The sequence below is a fragment of the Ranitomeya imitator genome, chromosome 4, assembly GCF_032444005.1.
Source record: "Ranitomeya imitator isolate aRanImi1 chromosome 4, aRanImi1.pri, whole genome shotgun sequence".
NCBI classification, from domain to species: Eukaryota; Metazoa; Chordata; class Amphibia; order Anura; family Dendrobatidae; genus Ranitomeya; species Ranitomeya imitator.
The window spans coordinates 466761855-466780643 of NC_091285.1; the positions used below are offsets into that span (position 1 = coordinate 466761855).

Sequence of the window (18789 nt, forward strand, 5' to 3'; positions counted from 1 at the left end):
TCAGCCTGTGACACTGCTGAGATGTTATGGAGGCCCAGGATGCTTCAATAGCGGCCTTAAGCTCATCCAGAGTGTTGGGTCTTGCGTCTCTCAACTTTCTCTTCACAATATCCCACAGATTCTCTATGGGGTTCAGGTCAGGAGAGTTGCCAGGCCAATTGAGCACAGTAATACCATGGTCAGTAAACCATTTACCAGTGGTTTTGGCACTGTGAGCAGGTGCCAGGTCGTGCTGAAAAATGAAATCTTCATCTCCATAAAGCATTTCAGCCGATGGAAGCATGAAGTGCTCCAAAATCTCCTGATAGCTAGCTGCATTGACCCTGCCCTTGATGAAACACAGTGGACCAACACCAGCAGCTGACATGGCACCCCACACCATCACTGACTGTGGGTACTTGACACTGGACTTCAGGCATTTTGGCATTTCCTTCTCCCCAGTCTTCCTCCAGACTCTGGCACCTTGATTTCCGAATGACATGCAAAATTTGCTTTCATCAGAAAAAAGTACTTGGGACCACTTAGCAACAGTCCAGTGCTGCTTCTCTGTAGCTCAAAAGTGGCTTTACCTGGGGAATGCGGCACCTGTAGCCCATTTCCTGCACACGCCTGTGCACGGTGGCTCTGGATGTTTCCACACCAGACTCAGTCCACTGCTTCCTCAGGTTCCCCAAGGTCTGGAATCGGTTCTTCTCCACAATCTTCCTCAGGGTCCGGTCTCCTCTTCTCGTTGTACAGCGTTTTCTGCCACATTGTTTCCTTCCAACAGACTTACCATTGAGGTGCCTTGATACAGCACTCTGGGAACAGCCTATTTGTTGAGAAATTTCTTTCTGGGTCTTACCCTCTTGCTTGAGGGTGTCAATGATGGCCTTCTTGACATCTGTCAGGTCGCTAGTCTTACCCATGATGGGGGTTTTGAGTAATGAACCAGGCAGGGAGTTTATAAAAGCCTCAGGTATCTTTTGCATGTGTTTAGAGTTAATTAGTTGATTCAGAAGATTAGGGTAATAGGTCGTTTAGAGAACCTTTTCTTGATATGCTAATTTATTGAGACAGGTTTTTTGGGTTATCAGGAGTTGTATGCCAAAATCATCAGTATTAAAACAATAAAAGACCTGACAAATTTCAGTTGGTGGATAATGAATCTATAATATATGAAAGTTTAATTGTAATCATTACATTATGGTAAGTAATGAAATTTAACACTATATGCTAATTTTTTGAGAAGGACCTGTATAAATAATAGAAAAACCTTTATTAAATCATGATTAGATTAAAGAATTCTGAGAAAAGACATAAAATTCAGGGGAAAACGACATGATGCAGGATAAAGTATAGTAGTATAGTGTAATAATATTAAAAATTCATCATAGTAGAGGTACAATTGCAAAGACAGTTATAAGTTGAAGGAAAATGAATGAAGTACATGTCCAGTGTATGTCATTAATTAGATCACAATAAAAGTGCAAGTGCAACAAAGGGAAAAAGTCCATGCTTAGACCATGACATGAAAAGTATGATGCATAGAAATAATATCAATATAACTCCACACAAAACCCAAACAAAAAAATAGTAAAGTAGAAGGCAGCCTTCTAAATACATATAAAGTACTTCATAGTACCGAAAAAAAAATTGTGTGCCCATTGTTGCACGTTTTGCATTAGCGTCTTCAGACAGGGAAGCAGGTTTTTTTTTTTAATTATGAAGTACTTTATATTGCTTTATAAGGTTTCCTACTAGTCTCTTATTTTTCAGTTTTGGTGAGAAACTCTGTTAATAATAATATTCCTGTGCGTCATATTTTTCGCTTTCATAGAGACTACCAAGAAACACCTTATCACAGACTGAATAATGGAACAACAGTAAGATTATGTGAAAAATAACTTGAAATGGTTGTCCCCTTTCAAAGGCTATTGCTCAAATGGAAGAGGCAGGCAAGGAAAAAACACAAGCTTTTATTTACCCATCTGGGTTTATTCGCTGCCTATCGTCATTGCTCTGGTCTTTTTGGTCATTTGCAGTGCTGACATTATGTTGGTCATGCTGCAGTCAATCTCTCTTTTCAGTGCCTTGTGACTTATAGATCGGGTAATTGATTGACTGCAGCACTGTCAAAGTGATGTCACTGCTTCAGATGATAAACAAAGTTTGGAACGGCAGTGCAAGATGGCACTAAATCTGGAAGGATGAGTTAAAACTTTGTCATAGATTGATTATTATACCTATATACTAACAAGATGGTACCCCATCAAATGGTATAATGTTGTCAATTATACTACGTACATTATGATCATTTAATAAAGATATTCGTTTTAATTAAAATAGTGCCATCCTTGTGTTTTCAAATGATATTCAAAGTTTTAGAATCTTAATGTGGCACAAGGGAACTTGTTCTAATATTTATGCCAATAAACTCCATTTTGGCTGTATATACTGGGTGACATTGATAGCATACCATAGACTGAACATCATAGACACACACATTCTTCATAGTAACGGTCTTTATTAAATATTTAAAGGGGTTGGCTTAGGATCCCATCTCTCCCCTGCCTCCTGTTTGTGCTTGCCGAGAGACAATGCGCTCCTGATCATTGAAGGTTTGAGACAGAGACATGGCTGAGTCACCTGTATGTTCTCCTGTGCAGCTTTGCCAGAGGAACGCAGGGACATCGGAGCTGACCAGATCCAGCCATCTGGCCAGATTCATCGCAGTACTTTAGAGCTGCCTAGAAAACAGCTTGCAAGCACACACTCCTAGCCTAGGAAGCCGTCACTTCTCATAGATTGCAGAATAAAACAAAAAAATCCCCCTCCCCCATTCATTAGAACAGAGTGGATTTTTAATAAGTGGTAAATTGCAAAGTTCATTGTTTTTACAATTACTTAGCAATTTTACCCATTTATCAAGATATTGATTTTCCATTTTTGCTCTTTCATGTTTTCCTCCCCTTCTTCAAAAATCATAACTTTTTTTTATTTTTCCATCAACATAAACATAAGAGTACTTGTTTTTTTTGTGTGGGATGAGTTGCACTTTTGAAAGACAGCATCCTTTTTATAATGTAATGTACAAGAAAGTGGGTGAAAAATTCCAAGTGCTGTGAAATAGTCGAAAAGTGCAATTCTGCAATTGTTTTCTTTTTCAGCGTTCATTATATTGTAAAAATGACCTAAATTTGTGGTGTCGCTTTTTTCCAAGAGCCGTAACATTTTCAGTTTTTCAGGTGATGGAGCTGTGTTGAGGGGTTTTTGTTAGGAGCGAGCTGCCATTTTTAATTATACCATTTAGGTGTGCATACAATGCTTTGATCACCTCTCTGCATTATTTGTACACTGTTGTGGCAGCTGAAAAAACGCGATTCTGGCCTTTTGATTTATTTTCTCGTTACACCATTTTCTGATTGGGTTAATTTTATATTTGTATTAATTGGACTGTAACAGATTTAGAGATACCATATATTTGTATTTTTTTTTCCATTTCTTAATTTTAAATGGGAGAAAAGGGGAGTGATAGTGATTTTATCTTTTATATTATTTTTTATTTATTTTTAACTTTTCAGTGTATTCGTTAGTCTTCATAGGAGACTTGAAGCTGCAATCGTCTGACCGCTTGTGCTTTATACAGAAGCTGTAGACAACAAAAATCACTGTCTCCTATGAACACCATTGTGGGGAAAGAAACAGGTGTATATCTGGTACCAGTAACCCAAAATAAAGAGATGCTTGCAATAACGCAAAACTAAAGAGTACTTTATTTAGACCATCAACATGCACAAGGATAGACATAATATCAATTTATAAAACAAAAAGTAGGGGGATACTTTTTGTGGCAATAACAATCATCATATCACAATAGAAAAAGAGAAAATGGCTTAATACAAAATATGCCTAGAGATAAATAAATAAATAAACTAGGGTTGCTAAGAGCAAAATAGCACATGAAATCTACAGCAAAACTAATAATAAATGCTGCAAATATAAGGGCAATATAAATAAAATGTTAAAAATACTGAAGTAACATAGTAACATAGTAACATAGTTAGTAAGGCCGAAAAAAGACATTTGTCCATCCAGTTCAGCCTATATTCCATCATAATAAATACCCAGATCTACGTCCTTCTACAGAACCTAATAATTGTATGATACAATATTGTTCTGCTCCAGGAAGACATCCAGGCCTCTCTTGAACCCCTCGACTGAGTTCGCCATCACCACCTCCTCAGGCAAGCAATTCCAGATTCTCACTGCCCTAACAGTAAAGAATCCTCTTCTATGTTGGTGGAAAAACCTTCTCTCCTCCAGACGCAAAGAATGCCCCCTTGTGCCCGTCACCTTCCTTGGTATAAACAGATCCTCAGCGAGCTATTTGTATTGTCCCCTTATATACTTATACATGGTTATTAGATCGCCCCTCAGTCGTCTTTTTTCTAGACTAAATAATCCTAATTTCGCTAATCTATCTGGGTATTGTAGTTCTCCCATCCCCTTTATTAATTTTGTTGCCCTCCTTTGTACTCTCTCTAGTTCCATTATATCCTTCCTGAGCACCGGTGCCCAAAACTGGACACAGTACTCCATGTGCGGTCTAACTAGGGATTTGTACAGAGGCAGTATAATGCTCTCATCATGTGTATCCAGACCTCTTTTAATGCACCCCATGATCCTGTTTGCCTTGGCAGCTGCTGCCTGGCACTGGCTGCTCCAGGTAAGTTTATCATTAACTAGGATCCCCAAGTCCTTCTCCCTGTCAGATTTACCCAGTGGTTTCCCGTTCAGTGTGTAATGGTGATATTGATTCCCTCTTCCCATGTGTATAACCTTACATTTATCATTGTTAAACCTCATCTGCCACCTTTCAGCCCAAGTTTCCAACTTATCCAGATCCATCTGTAGCAGAATACTATCTTCTCTTGTATTAACTGCTTTACATAGTTTTGTATCATCTGCAAATATCGATATTTTACTGTGTAAACCTTCTACCAGATCATTAATGAATATGTTGAAGAGAACAGGTCCCAATACTGACCCCTGCGGTACCCCACTGGTCACAGCGACCCAGTTAGAGACTATACCATTTATAACCACCCTCTGCTTTCTATCACTAAGCCAGTTACTAACCCATTTACACACATTTTCCCCCAGACCAAGCATTCTCATTTTGTGTACCAACCTCTTGTGCGGCACGGTATCAAACGCTTTGGAAAAATCGAGATATACCACGTCCAATGACTCACCGTGGTCCAGTCTATAGCTTACCTCTTCATAAAAACTGATTAGATTGGTTTGACAGGAGCGATTTCTCATAAACCCATGCTGATATGGAGTTAAACAGTTATTCTCATTGAGATAATCCAGAATAACATCCCTCAGAAACCCTTCAAATATTTTACCAACAATAGAGGTTAGACTTACTGGCCTATAATTTCCAGGTTCACTTTTAGAGCCCTTTTTGAATATTGGCACCACATTTGCTATGCGCCAGTCCTGCGGAACAGACCCTGTCGCTATAGAGTCACTAAAAATAAGAAATAATGGTTTATCTATTACATTACTTAGTTCTCTTAGTACTCGTGGGTGTATGCCATCCGGACCCGGAGATTTATCTATTTTAATCTTATTTAGCCGGTTTCGCACCTCTTCTTGGGTTAGATTGGTGACCCTTAATATAGGGTTTTCATTGTTTCTTGGGATTTCACCTAGCATTTCATTTTCCACCGTGAATACCGTGGAGAAGAAGGTGTTTAATATGTTAGCTTTTTCCTCGTCATCTACAACCATTCTTTCCTCACTATTTTTTAAGGGGCCTACATTTTCAGTTTTTATTCTTTTACTATTGATATAGTTGAAGAACAGTTTGGGATTAGTTTTACTCTCCTTAGCAATGTGCTTCTCTGTTTCCTTTTTGGCAGCTTTAATTAGTTTTTTAGATAAAGTATTTTTCTCCCTATAGTTTTTTAGAGCTTCAATGGTGCCATCCTGCTTTAGTAGTGCAAATGCTTTCTTAGTGCCTATGTATAGCAAAATATACTATTAGAATAACAGAGTAATGTAATAATAAAAAAATATTATTGCATCGTTTTAATCTGAGATCTAGAACTTTTTTATTTTTCGTCTGATGGAGCTTTATGGCAGCTTGTTTTCTGCGTAACGAGATGATGTTTTCAGAGGTATCATTTTTATTTACATTCATCTTTTTATCGCATTTTATTCCACCATTTGTATGATGATTAAGCATTGTTTTTTTGGCTTGCTTTTTATTTTATTTTTTTTCGCTGTGTTCGCTTAAGGGGTTAACTAGTGGAACAGTTTAATTGGTTGGGTCGTTAAAGACTCGGCTATACCAAATATGTGTACTTTTTGTTTCCTTTTTTCATAAAAAATTTTTTATTTATTCTTACAATATATTTTAACTTTCACTTTTTGCAGTCTGATTGCTGGTAAAGAATAGCAAAGCAGGAGCTATGCTTTACAAACTTCCAGCACTGCACTGACAAACTTGCTACAGCATGCTCTGAGCTGGTTGTAGCAAGTTTGCTAAAGGTACCATTACACTAAACGACTTACCAACGATCGCGACCAGCGATACGACCTGGCCGTGATCGTTGGTAAGTCGTTGTGTGGTTGCTGGGGAGCTGTCAGACGGACAGCTCTCTCCAGCGACCAACGATCAGGGGAAAGACTTCGGCATCGTTGAAACTGTCTTCAATGATGCCGAAGTCCCTGGGTAACCAGGGTAAATATCGGGTTACTAAGCGCAGGGCCGCCACCGCTGTGCTCTGCTTTACGGCCGGCGCTGACAGTCAGTGCAGGGAAGCTGACGGCGGGGGACGTGACAGACATCGGAATGTGAGTATGTACTGTTTTTTTTTAACTTTTACAATGGTAACCAGTGTAAATATAGGGTTACTAAGCGTGGCCCTGCTCTTAGTAACCCAATATTTACCCTGGTTACCAGTGAACACATCGCTGGATAGGCGTCACACACGCCGATCCAGCGATGACAGCGAGTGATCAGCGACCAAAAAAAAGGTCATGATCATTCCCCAGCGACCAACGATCTCCCAGCAGGGGCCTGATCGTTGGTCGCTGTCACACATAACGAGATCGTTAGCGGGATCGTTGCTACATCACAAAAAGCGTGATGTTGCAACAATATCGTTAACAAAATCGTTATGTGTGAAGGTACCTTAACTCTGGTGACCCAGATATCATTATGACGACATCATGTCACCATGGCAATGATCAGCTTCTTGAGATAATGTCATGGGGATGTCGATTGGAGAGCAAAAGGGACTTTATCACCATGTTTGCCTGCTAAATACTGCATCGAGTGCCAGTTGTCAGCTGATGCTGACATCCAGCGGTGATTGCCCACGCATAACACCTATATTTTAAGGCAGATGTTGGAAAACTCTGTATGACATCCAGAGGAAGTAATTATTTAACATACATTATATATATCATTGTGTATACAGCTGACGGCTTTATCATGGCTGGTTAACATTTTTTTTAAATTACTTAAATAAATAATTTTAAAAACAGCATGGGGTTCTTCCATTTTTTGACAACCTGCCAAGCCTCCCCATAGTCATATTGTCAGTAAAAAAAAACCCAGAATAAAGTTCTTCATTTGAAATAAAAATACACACCATTTTCCAAATTTATTTAAAAATAACAAACAGTTATATTCACCTAACGACCATTCCATTGAAGCCCTGGTCTCCTGTAAAAAATTAAAATAAAAAACAATATCCCTCACCTGTCCAACATACTGTCCAACACCGTAATTCATGTCTGTGATAATTGGTTTTCAACCCAGATGGTGCCAAGATGCAACTGTCTAGGAAGAAAATCACGAGAGAATGAGCTGCTGCGAGTGCAGCATCAGTGAATAGCGGTGACAACATAAAGATTGCCACAGGTCACTGGGGCTGCATTCTCAGCTCACTTCACTGTAATCCAGGAAGATGAACTGCAGTGACCTCAGTGAAATCACTATGTATGTCTTTAATAAATTTGACTATGCATTTAGTAATGGGGGTGTCTGATAGATACCTCTCAATTACTAACCCCTGGGCTTGATGTCAGCATATGTAAAACGGAGATCAACCCTAAAACTATTACCTCACTTGCCACTGCACCAGGGCAAGCTGGAAGAGCTGAGGCTAAGTGGCAGAACTGGCACGTATAACGGATGCACCGTTTCTGGGAGGGCTGATGTTCTTAGTCTGGGATGGGGGCCAATATCCATGGCCCCATTCCAGTCTAGTAATAACAACCCACATGTAAAATGTATGTTTAGCCTTTGTTCATTAATAAATATAAGGCGGACCACAAGTCATTTTTTGTGGGGCGTCCTCCCAATAATAACCAGTAAAAACGCAGAAAACAGCAGTCAGCTGTTATTAATAAGCTGGGATTCTTTATGGCTACTGGCACATTCCCAAAATATTAACACCAGCCCCCAGCTGTCTGCTTTTCTTCAACTGGAAAGGAAACACTGACGTGTGAAGGGGGCCTTAGATGAACAGGGCTATATAGAAGTGCTTTTTTATTGCTTTGTATATAGGGCATCTTGCCTATTGTTCCATTAAAATCATAATGCTCTCAACACAAAAAAAGGTGTATTTTATCTGTTTAATATTTCCCAAATAGTAGACATATAGTTATTATTGCATAATTAGCATTAATATGTCACATTTTAGCATTTACTAATAATTATAGTTTTCATGCATTAAAATAACTTTGAAAAAACTTGTTCAAATAAGCTAAAAAGCATTAGTTAAAAACAATGCCTATTTGGTCCACTATATATTTGCAACTAAAACATTGAGGAGAATTGTTCATCAAACGCATTGGAGGCATTCAGACACTATAAAAGCCTCGCCATACATATCCTGAGATTAATGGACGCTTCTCCGAACACAGTAATGTAAAAAGGAAAGTATGGGGGACAGAAGTTGTATATTTTAGAATGTTATGTACAGAAAGTCATTTAGGTTTCTGCCAAAAAGTAACAATTACAGTATACTAGAATGTAAATGGATCACCCCCCCAAGGGCCGTGGGGTACTCGGTACCAGGTCCTTTGGTTCACAGGGGGATGTCACGGTGGCTGACCCGGTCCGTGGCCCTGGGACATCCGTGTAAAGGGAAAGGTCTTGAAAAGGATAAAGTTTATGTTCATGACGCCACCTGTGGTATTCGGTCAAGGTGACCGACGCTGCCTTAAGGGGTCCGCTGGGGTGATGTTATGGCAGCTAGATGGTATACCTTCCCACAGGTGAAGTGTATCCCCAGGGCTTCCCAGTATGTAGATGGTGAATGGTGAATGGCTCAGTGAAGAACGAGGACACAAGGTTGCAGTCTCTTTACCTTTACTGAAGACTTCGGCATCCACAGTCCAGAGCACCAGATCACAGTCCAGCCGGTTTGGAGGCAAGTCCAGAGTTCCCTTGTCCAGGTGGAAATCAGTAGCCTTCCCTTGCGCTGCGGTGGTGTAGTCCCTTACTGCCCATGGCTTCACATAAGGGTCTCACAGATGCGATGTTTCGCTCTCTCTGTTCCCCGTATAGGATAGGACAAAACCCGTATGACTGGTGACTTAAGCCTTTTTATAGGGTCTCTTAGATAACCCGGCTCCGTAGGTGTCACCATGCCTCCTGGGTGTAGGTGCAGACAGGTAACCTGCATCTAGCTGTACTGCCGGTCTCTGAAATAAGGCGTAGAGGTCCTTACTCCCTCAGTGTTCCGGCTACCAGGATTTTGCGCCTCAGAAGGAGGTAGCCTGAGTGGGGCTGGTTCCCTTCTGGTATCCTCTTTTTTGCTTCTACTTCCTTCACGCTCGCTGCAATACAATTCTGTCTTTCAATGTCTCTTTCTGGGAGCTACAGCTGTGAGGGCATGCACAGCTCCTTTAACCTTCTGTCCTCCTCAGCCTCTGGTCTGGAACTCCCTAACAGAACTCCTGACTGGAGCTCTGTCAGGAACTGACTCCTGTCTGGAACTAACTTTCCCTACAGACTACCAGTTATATATATATATATACAGGGAGTGACCTAATAAATAGGAGCAGAAGCTCCCCCTGGTGGCCTGGAGTGTGAATGTGTTGCATGTTTGTGATACCTGGATGCAGTTATCCTTCTTTGCCTCCAAACGTAGCATCACTCTCCCCGAGAGGAAAGCAATACCACTGCGATGACCAGGACCCTGGGGTGCCGCATAAATATATTTGGATGTAATGAAGGAAAATAAAATTGGTTACACCTTAGGTCGGGGTCACACCAGCATATAACATGGCCGAGTGCTATGCGATAAAACATGGCATAGCACTCGGCCCAGTCTTATACTATAGGGCAGCTCACATTTGCAATTATTTTCACATGCTAATTCGGTATAAGAGAACAATGGTAGCATGCTGAGATTAACAGCTAGACTTGGCTCACTCGCACCCATACAAGTCTATGGTTGCATGTGAAACATCAGACTGCCGTTGGATATCACTCGAAAGCAGTCTGATATACAGTCATGGCCAAAATTTTTGAGAATGACACCAAAATTATGTTTTCACATCATCTGCTGCCCTCTGGTTTTTATTAGTGTTTGTCTGATGTTTATATCACATACAGAAATATAATTGCAATCATATTATGAGTACCAATAGGTTATATTGATAGTTAGAATGAGTTAATGCAGCAAGTCAATATTTGCAGTGTTGACCCTTCTTCTTCAAGACCTCTGCAATTCTCCCTGGCATGATCTCAATCAACTTCTGGACCAAATCCTGGCTGATAGCAGTCCATTCTTGCCTAATCAATGCTTGCATTTTGCCAGAATTTGTTGGTTTTTGTTTGTCCACCCGTCTCTTGATGATTGACCACAAGTTCTCAATGGGATTAAGATCTGGGGAGTTTCCAGGCCATGGACCCAAAATCTCTATGTTTTGTTCCATGAGCCATTTAGTTATCACCTTTGCTTTATGGCAAGGTGCTCCATCATGCTGGAAAAGGCATTGTTGGGCGTCAAACTGCTCTTGGACGGTTGGGAGAAGTTGCTCTTGGAGGACATTCTGGTACCATTCTTTATTCATGGCTGTGTTTTTAGGCAAGACTGTGAGTGAGCCGATACCCTTGGCTGAGAAGCAACCCCACACATGAATGGTTTCAGGATGCTTTACAGTTGTCATGAGACAAGACTGGTGGGAGCGCTCACCTCTTCTTCTCCGAATAAGCTGTTTTCCAGATGTCTCAAATAATCAAAAAGGGGATTCATCAGAGAAAATGACTTTGCCCCAGACCTCAGCAGTCCACTCCCTGTACCTTTTGCAGAATATCAGTCGGTCCCTGATGTTTTTTCTGGAGAGAAGTGGCTTCTTTGATGTCCTTCTTGAAACCAGGCCTTGCTCAAAGAGGCTCCGCCTCACAGTGCGTGCAGAAGCACTCACACCAGCCTGCTGCATTTCCTGAGCAAGCTCGGCACTGCTGGTAGTCCGATCCCGCAGCTGAAACAGTTTTAAGATACGGTCCTGGCGCTTGCTGGTCTTTCTTGGGCGCCCTGGAGCCATTTTGACAACAATGGAAGCTCTCTCCTTGAAGTTCTTGATGATGCGATAGATTGTTGACTGAGGTGCAATCTTTGTAGCTGCGATACTCTTCCCTGTTAGGCCATTTTTGTGCAGTGCAATGATGGCTGCACATGTTTCTTTAGAGATAACCATGGTTAACTGAAGAGAAACAATGCTACCAAGCACCAGCCTCCTTTTAAAGTGTTCAGTGATGTCATTCTTACTTAATCATGACTGATTGATCGCCAGCCCTGTCCTCATCAACACCCACACCTGTGTTAATGGATCAATCACTAAAACGATGTTAGCTGCTCCTTTTAAGGCAGGACTGCAATGATGTTGAAATGTGTTTTGGGGGTTGAAGTTCATTTTCTGGGCAAATATTGACTTTGCAAGTACAGTAATTGCTGTTAAGCTGATCACTCTGACATTCAGGAATATATGCAAATTGCCATTAGAAAAAATGAAGCAGTAGACTTTGGAAAAATTAATATTTGTCTCATTCTCAAAATTTTTGTCCATGACTGTACGCTAACACAGGCAATGGAGTCTTCTCCACACCTGTGCCTGCTATTCTTTCATGCTAGAGACTCGGAGCACAGTAGCATGTCACTCGGCTCATGCTCACAGCAGAACTGGAGCCAAGGGTCATATCACAGTCGATGCTCTTGCATCGGTTGTCATACACTGGTGTGATTTCAGCCTAAAGAGCAATATTCTGTAAATCAGTTCAAAATTTAATTTTTACCAACCTTGTGTGCTGAAACCAGCTGTCGTGTTCCGATCCCCAACACTGGATTCTGTCACCTGCTGGTCTATACTGGTCCCCTGCAGCAACACAGGATATAACATCACTTTACTCATTTGTATCTACTGTATATAAGACATTTATATTAATAAAGTTGCATTTCAGTCTGAATAACTACTGTACATTTGGGTTCCTATTAGCTATGAGTGCGTTTTATCAATCTATTTGCATTTTAATTAAGAGGTATTTGATTCATTGTTCATTCTAAAAGTATCATATTCAGTTTCTATTTGTTTCTAGTAATAGCAATCTCTGCCTATAGAAGCTTTAGTCAATGCCAGGTCTACGTAAAACTTTTGACATAGGACTGTGCAAGTTGTCCTTTCAGAAAGGAAGAGGACTAGAATTCTAGCGCCAAATATTGGAGGCAGCAATCCTAAAAGTAAATATTGACTCTTTAATGAGCCTTGCAGTATGACATAGGATAAAAGCTAAACCAGAATATCAATTTGTAGACACAGTGTTTCAGGGTGTTGCTTCTCATCAGTACAAAGTAAGGAATCTGATTTGGCTCGGTGATACGCTCTGGAATGGGGTCTAAGAGGTAACATTTCTCCCTGTGGAGAGTGACAAGCCAAGCCCGGCATGTCAGAATGAGAAGACTTATAAACCATGCTGCTCCTCTGGTAAATCAACGTTACCCTAAGCCAAATCATATCTCATACTTTCCACTGATGAGGGGCAACACCCCAAAACACTACGTCTGCAAATTGAGATTGTGGTTTGGCTTTTTTCCTAAGTCATATTGCAAGGCTCATTAAAGAGTCAGTATTGAATTTTAGGATTGCTGCTTCTAATTAGTGGCACTAGGGTTCTTGTCCTCTTCCTCTCTGAACAGACAATTTGCATATTTAATTTCCCAAAGTTGCATGTATGGCTTATAAGTCTCCTCACTCTGACATGTCAGGCTTGTCTTGTCACTCTCCACAAAGAGAAAGGTTACCCCTTAGACATATCACTGTGAAATGAAAGGAATTATTTGAGTAAAAAGACAGGTGGCAGCTGGTTTATATCAATGGCAAATTGTAGTGTGTTTTTATTTCAGAATAGTGTCACCATCGACCTGACATGGTTATTTTCTGCATAAAACATTACAATTGACATAAGTGTTTTTATCATTTGCTTATAAATATCCTAAATGCAGACATTTGTACTGTCATTTGGTATCTCCACAAATATACTATACAAAATTCTTGCTGTGAAGTAGGCAGGCTTATCATTGTCCTGGCAATGTCACATGACCAAAGGTCCCTCAACCCTGTCCTGCTGAAGTTTACAGAAACTAGAGAGGAGAAGATAGCCTGGTATGTCCTCTACATTGTGTGTATTTGTGCATGCGAGTGTTTATTTGTGCGTAGAATGGAGTCTGTGTTTCTAACATGAACATGGAGCATGTTTTCTAACATACGCTGTGTGTATGTCTGTAAAATACAGTGCCAATGTGTCTAGAAGGAAGTCAGGGTTTTTTTTAACATCCAGTCTGCATCAGTGCAATATGCAGTGTGTGTATGACATCCAGTGTGTGTAACATACAGTGTATGGGTGTAGCATGGAGTGTATATGAGGTACAGTGTGTGTAACATGCAGAATGTGTGGTACATACAGTGTGTGTGTCTGTAAAACATGGAGTCTGTGTAACATACAATGAGTATGCGTAGAATGGTGGGTGTGTATGTGTGTAAACTACATTGGGTGTAACAAGGAGTGTGGATAACAGATCTTGTGTGTAACATGGCATGTGTGTGATAAACTGAGCATGTGATTAGAATGGAGTATGCTTGTAACATACACTACGTGGAACGTGTTTGCGCACCATACATTGCGTGTATAGCATGGAGTATTTGGGTAGCTTACGTTGTACATAGCTTTAGGTGTACGTGTAACATACAGTGTGTATAGCATCAACATTCAAAAATGCCAGGCATTCGTAGATATAAATATGTTGGCAATCACCCAACAAATAAACAAATTCCTCATTCATTAAATGATTGGATTTATCCTGGAACAAAAATCATTGTTCTTGATGTAAACAGATCATATGCTGCTGATAACCTGATACCGGATTAGTACTGAATGAGTGTAATAGTGATATTAGTGAACTTCTGTCCTAATCATTCTTCAACAATATGTGCAAAAATGCTAGTAAAACAGCGCCAATGAACTTGAACGTAGTCGATCAGCGTTCTTGTAATGGTGTGAAATTGACTCATATACATGTGCTTCTCACGAAATTAGAATATCATCAAAAAGTTAATTTATTTCAGTTCTTCAATACAAAAGTGAAACTCGTTTATTATATAGTCATTACAAACAGAGTGATCTATTTCAAGTGCTTATTTCTCTTAATATTGATTATTGATGATTATGGCTTACAGCCAATGAAAACCCAAAAGTCATTATCTCAGTAAATTAGAATAATTAGCAAAAATCACTTGCAAAGGCTTCCTAAGCCTTTAAAAATGTCCCGTAATCTGTTTCAGTAAGCTTCACAATCATAGGGAAGACTGCTGACTTGACAGATGTCCAGAAGGCAGTCATTGACACACTCCACAAGGAGGGTAAACCGCAAAAGGTCATTGCTAAAAAAGCTGGCTGTTCACAGGGTGCTGTATTCATGTATTTGAATGGAAAGTTGAATGGAAGGAAAAAGTGTGGTCGAAAAAGGTGCACAAGCAACCGGGATAACCGCAGCCTTGAAAGGATTGCTAAGAAAAGGCCATTCAAAAATTTGGGGGAGATTCACAAGAAGTGGACTGCTGCTGGAGTCATTGCTTCATGAGCCACCACACACAGACGTATCCAGGACATGGGCTACAAGTGTCGCATTCCTCATGTCAAGCCACTCTTGACCAATAGACAACGTCAGGGCCAAAGAGAAAAAGAACTGGACTGTTGTTCAGTTGTCCAAGGTGTTGTTTTCAGATGAAAGTAAATTTTGCATTTCATTTGGACATCAAGGTTGCAGAGTCTGGAGGAAGAGTGGAAAGGCACACAATCCAAGCTGCTTGAGGCCTAGTGTGAAGCTTACACAATCAGTGATGGATTGGGAAGCCATGTCATCTGCTGGTGTAGGTCCACTGTCTTTTATCAAGACCAAATTCAGCACAGCTGTCTACCAGGAAATTTTAGAGCACTTCATGCTTCCCTCTGCCGATAAGCTTTTTAGAGATGGAAATTTTATCCTCCAGCAGGACTTGGCACCTGTCCACACTGCCAAAAGTACCAATACCTGGTTTAAAAACAACAGTATCACTGTGCTTGATTGGCCAGCAATCTCACCTGACCTTAACCCCATAGAGAATCTATAGGGTATTGTCAAGAGGAAGGTGAGCGACATTAGACCCAACAATGTAGACTAGCTGAAGACTGATATCAAGGTAACTTGGGCTTCCATAACACCTCAGCAGTTGATCACCTCCAATCCATGCCGCATTGAGGCAGTTATTGATGCAAAAGGAGCCCCGACCAAGTATTGAGGGCATTTACTGAACATACATTTCAGCAGGCCAACATTTTGGATTTTAAAATAATTTTTTCAAGCTGGTGTTATAAAGTATTCTAGTTTACTGAGATAATGGCTGTTGGGTTTTCATTGGTTGTAAGCCATAATCATCAACATTAACAGAAATAAACATTTGAAATAGATCCCTCTGTTTGTAATTACTCTATATAATATATGAGTTTCACTTTTTGTATTGAAGAGCTGAAATAAATTAACTTTTTGATGATATTCTAATTTAGTGAGAAGCAATGGTGCAACATGTTAGCATTTGATGCCCAACTTTTAATTTTTCCCAGAGGCAAACGTTGTCTAAAACTTGCTTTGGTAGTAGGATTCATTTAGTCATTATTGCTTGGAGATCATATTATCAGGTACAAACTTTCCATTCAATTTGACATGAGAAGCCAGTGGAAAAGTCAAGTGAATATTGACTGAAACATTGATTTGGTCAGTGATTGACATTAGGACATTCAGTATTGTGTATTTTATTGCTGTATTTGTAGCAATTGTATTGACTGTTATTCTGAGAGATTCCATTTAGAATTTTCAGAAAGGTGAGGGGTCACTAGTATAATTATAACGATATATATAATGTAAAAGTCCCAAATACTTTATTATTTATGACCATGGGGCATAATTTCTTCTCACTTCCTCTTGCACGCTTTCTGCTTATTTATCCTCTTCACCCCCAAAGCTTTCTTTCACCTGTTTTTTTGTGACATACTGTACTTCATGATAGTGGTAAAATTTGTTTTACTTAACATATGTTTAGTGGTGAAAAAATTAGATATTTGGCGAAAGTTTTGAAAATTTAGCAATTTTCAAGCTTTTAATTTTTATACCCTTAAACCAGAAAGTTATGTCACACAAAATAGTTAATGAAAAATGTTTCCAACATGTCTACTTTATGGCAGCCCCTGATGTGCCTAAATTTAAAAAAAAAAACACAAGTAACCCCATTTTGGAAACTAAACCCCTCAAGGAATTTATCTAGATGTGTGGTGAGCACCTTGAAACCCCGGTTGCTTCACAGAAATTTATAACGTTAAGCAGTGAAAATAAAAAAATCACATTTTTCCACAAAAATATTCTTTCACCCCTCAATTTTGTATTTTCACAAGGATATCAGTAGAAAATGAACTACTTAAACTGTTGTGCAATTTATCCTGAGTATGCAGATAAGTGAAGGAAAACTACTGTTTGGGCTCATGGAATGACTCAGAAGGGAAGGTATGCCATTTGAATTTTTATTGGACACCACATCATGTTTGGAAAGCCCCTGATGTACCTAACAGTGGAAACTTCCAACAAGCGACATCATTTTGGAAACTAGACTCCTCAAGGAATGTATCTGGATGTGTTGTGAGCATCTTGAACCCCCAAGTGCTTCACAGAAGTTTATAACATTGAGTTATGAAAATAAAAAGTTACATTTTTCCCACAAAAATGTTCTTCTAGCCACAATATTTTAATTTTCACAAGGGTAACAGGAGAAATTGCACCATACAATTTGTTGTGTCATTTCTCCTGAGTACACTAACACCCCATATGTGGGAAAAAAACAAATATTAGGGCTCGGAAAGGAAGGAGTGTTATTTGACTTTTTGAAAGCAAACTTTGCTGGAATCATTAGCGGATGCCATGTCATGTTTGGAGAGCCCCTGATGTGCCTAAACAGTGGAAACCCCCTCAAGTAACCCCATTTTGGAAGTTATACCCTTTGAGAATTTCTCAACAGGTGTAGTGATGATTTGACTCCATAGATGTTTTTCAGAAAGAAGCCGCAGTACTTATTTTTTATGCTGTTGCTCATGCAGATATCAATCGCAGCATTTGTAAGCCAAGACCTAGAGTGAAGAGGCTAAAGGTAATGCGATGAGACAGGGGAAAGGAAGAGCCGCAGGGGACAAAATGGAGGGCTGTGGGGGCGGTGGGATAGATGAATAGTGAGGAGGAGTTAATTTTTAATTTACATCCTATATTTAAAGGACCCCAAAGCATAATAAGCAACATTCAATCTGCATCAATTAACTTTGCTGCAAATCAAATTTTCCTGTAAGATCCGAGCAAATTGGCGAATTTGAATCTTTAGAGATTTAATCATCCCTATTTATCACCCTTACTGATAACCCTTCTCAACTCCAAAATTTTGGAATATTTTCTCATATCCTATAATCTAGTTGGACATTAGTTAGGGTTAGTTGGCTTTCCAAGTAAAATTTAAAGGTACTTACTATACCCTATTATTATTATTTATTATTATAGCGCCATTTATTCTATGGCGCTTTACATGTGAGGAGGGGTGTACATAATAAAAACAGGTACAATAATCTTGAACAATACAAGTCACAACTGGTACAGGAGGAGAGAGGACCCTGCCCGCGAAGGCTCACAATCTACAATTATGCAATACTATGCAATATTGTGTATGAACCTGTCTCTCAATGAGGTAAATGCATTAACTAGTTTATTCATCTTTGAAATACAAAGAGTTTGTCCATTAGAGTTATTTACCTGAGATGTGCATGTGCCATTATTGTGACAGACTGTGAATTCCTCTGTTGCTTGCTGAGAACTTTCTGCGCATTATGCAGTTTTACAATATGGTGACATTTAAATGTGCATTAATCACTTTCATTTGGTGGCATTTCCTAATCTGTCGTATATTACAGCTGTACTATTTTTAACTTTTGCTAAAGGTATTGTCAAGCACAGCAAAATGGAATAAATGGCCCTTTCCTCCAGGGAGTAGTAAAAGATTCCTGCAGTAGTACTGAACTGAATTCTGTATTTCTTTTTTATTTTATGATTTACAGTATATAATACGTATAATTGATTGATTTTACAGACACAGTTTTAACTGTGTGTTACTGGTTCTCAATTATCTGCTAGTTTTCTGTAGACCACTTGACTT

General features: G+C 39.6%; 1 protein-coding gene across 4 annotated transcripts in view; it reads right to left on the reverse strand.

Moving 5' to 3' along the window:
* ENTREP2 (endosomal transmembrane epsin interactor 2) overlaps positions 1–18789 on the reverse strand; it is a 1647307-nt gene that overhangs the window by 113660 nt on the left and 1514858 nt on the right. For all 4 annotated transcript variants that reach the window (XM_069765839.1, XM_069765840.1, XM_069765842.1 and 1 more), the window contains one exon: positions 12318–12393. In XM_069765839.1, coding sequence (XP_069621940.1) covers positions 12318–12393 — 76 coding nt within the window. The remainder of the gene's footprint in view (positions 1–12317; positions 12394–18789) is intronic.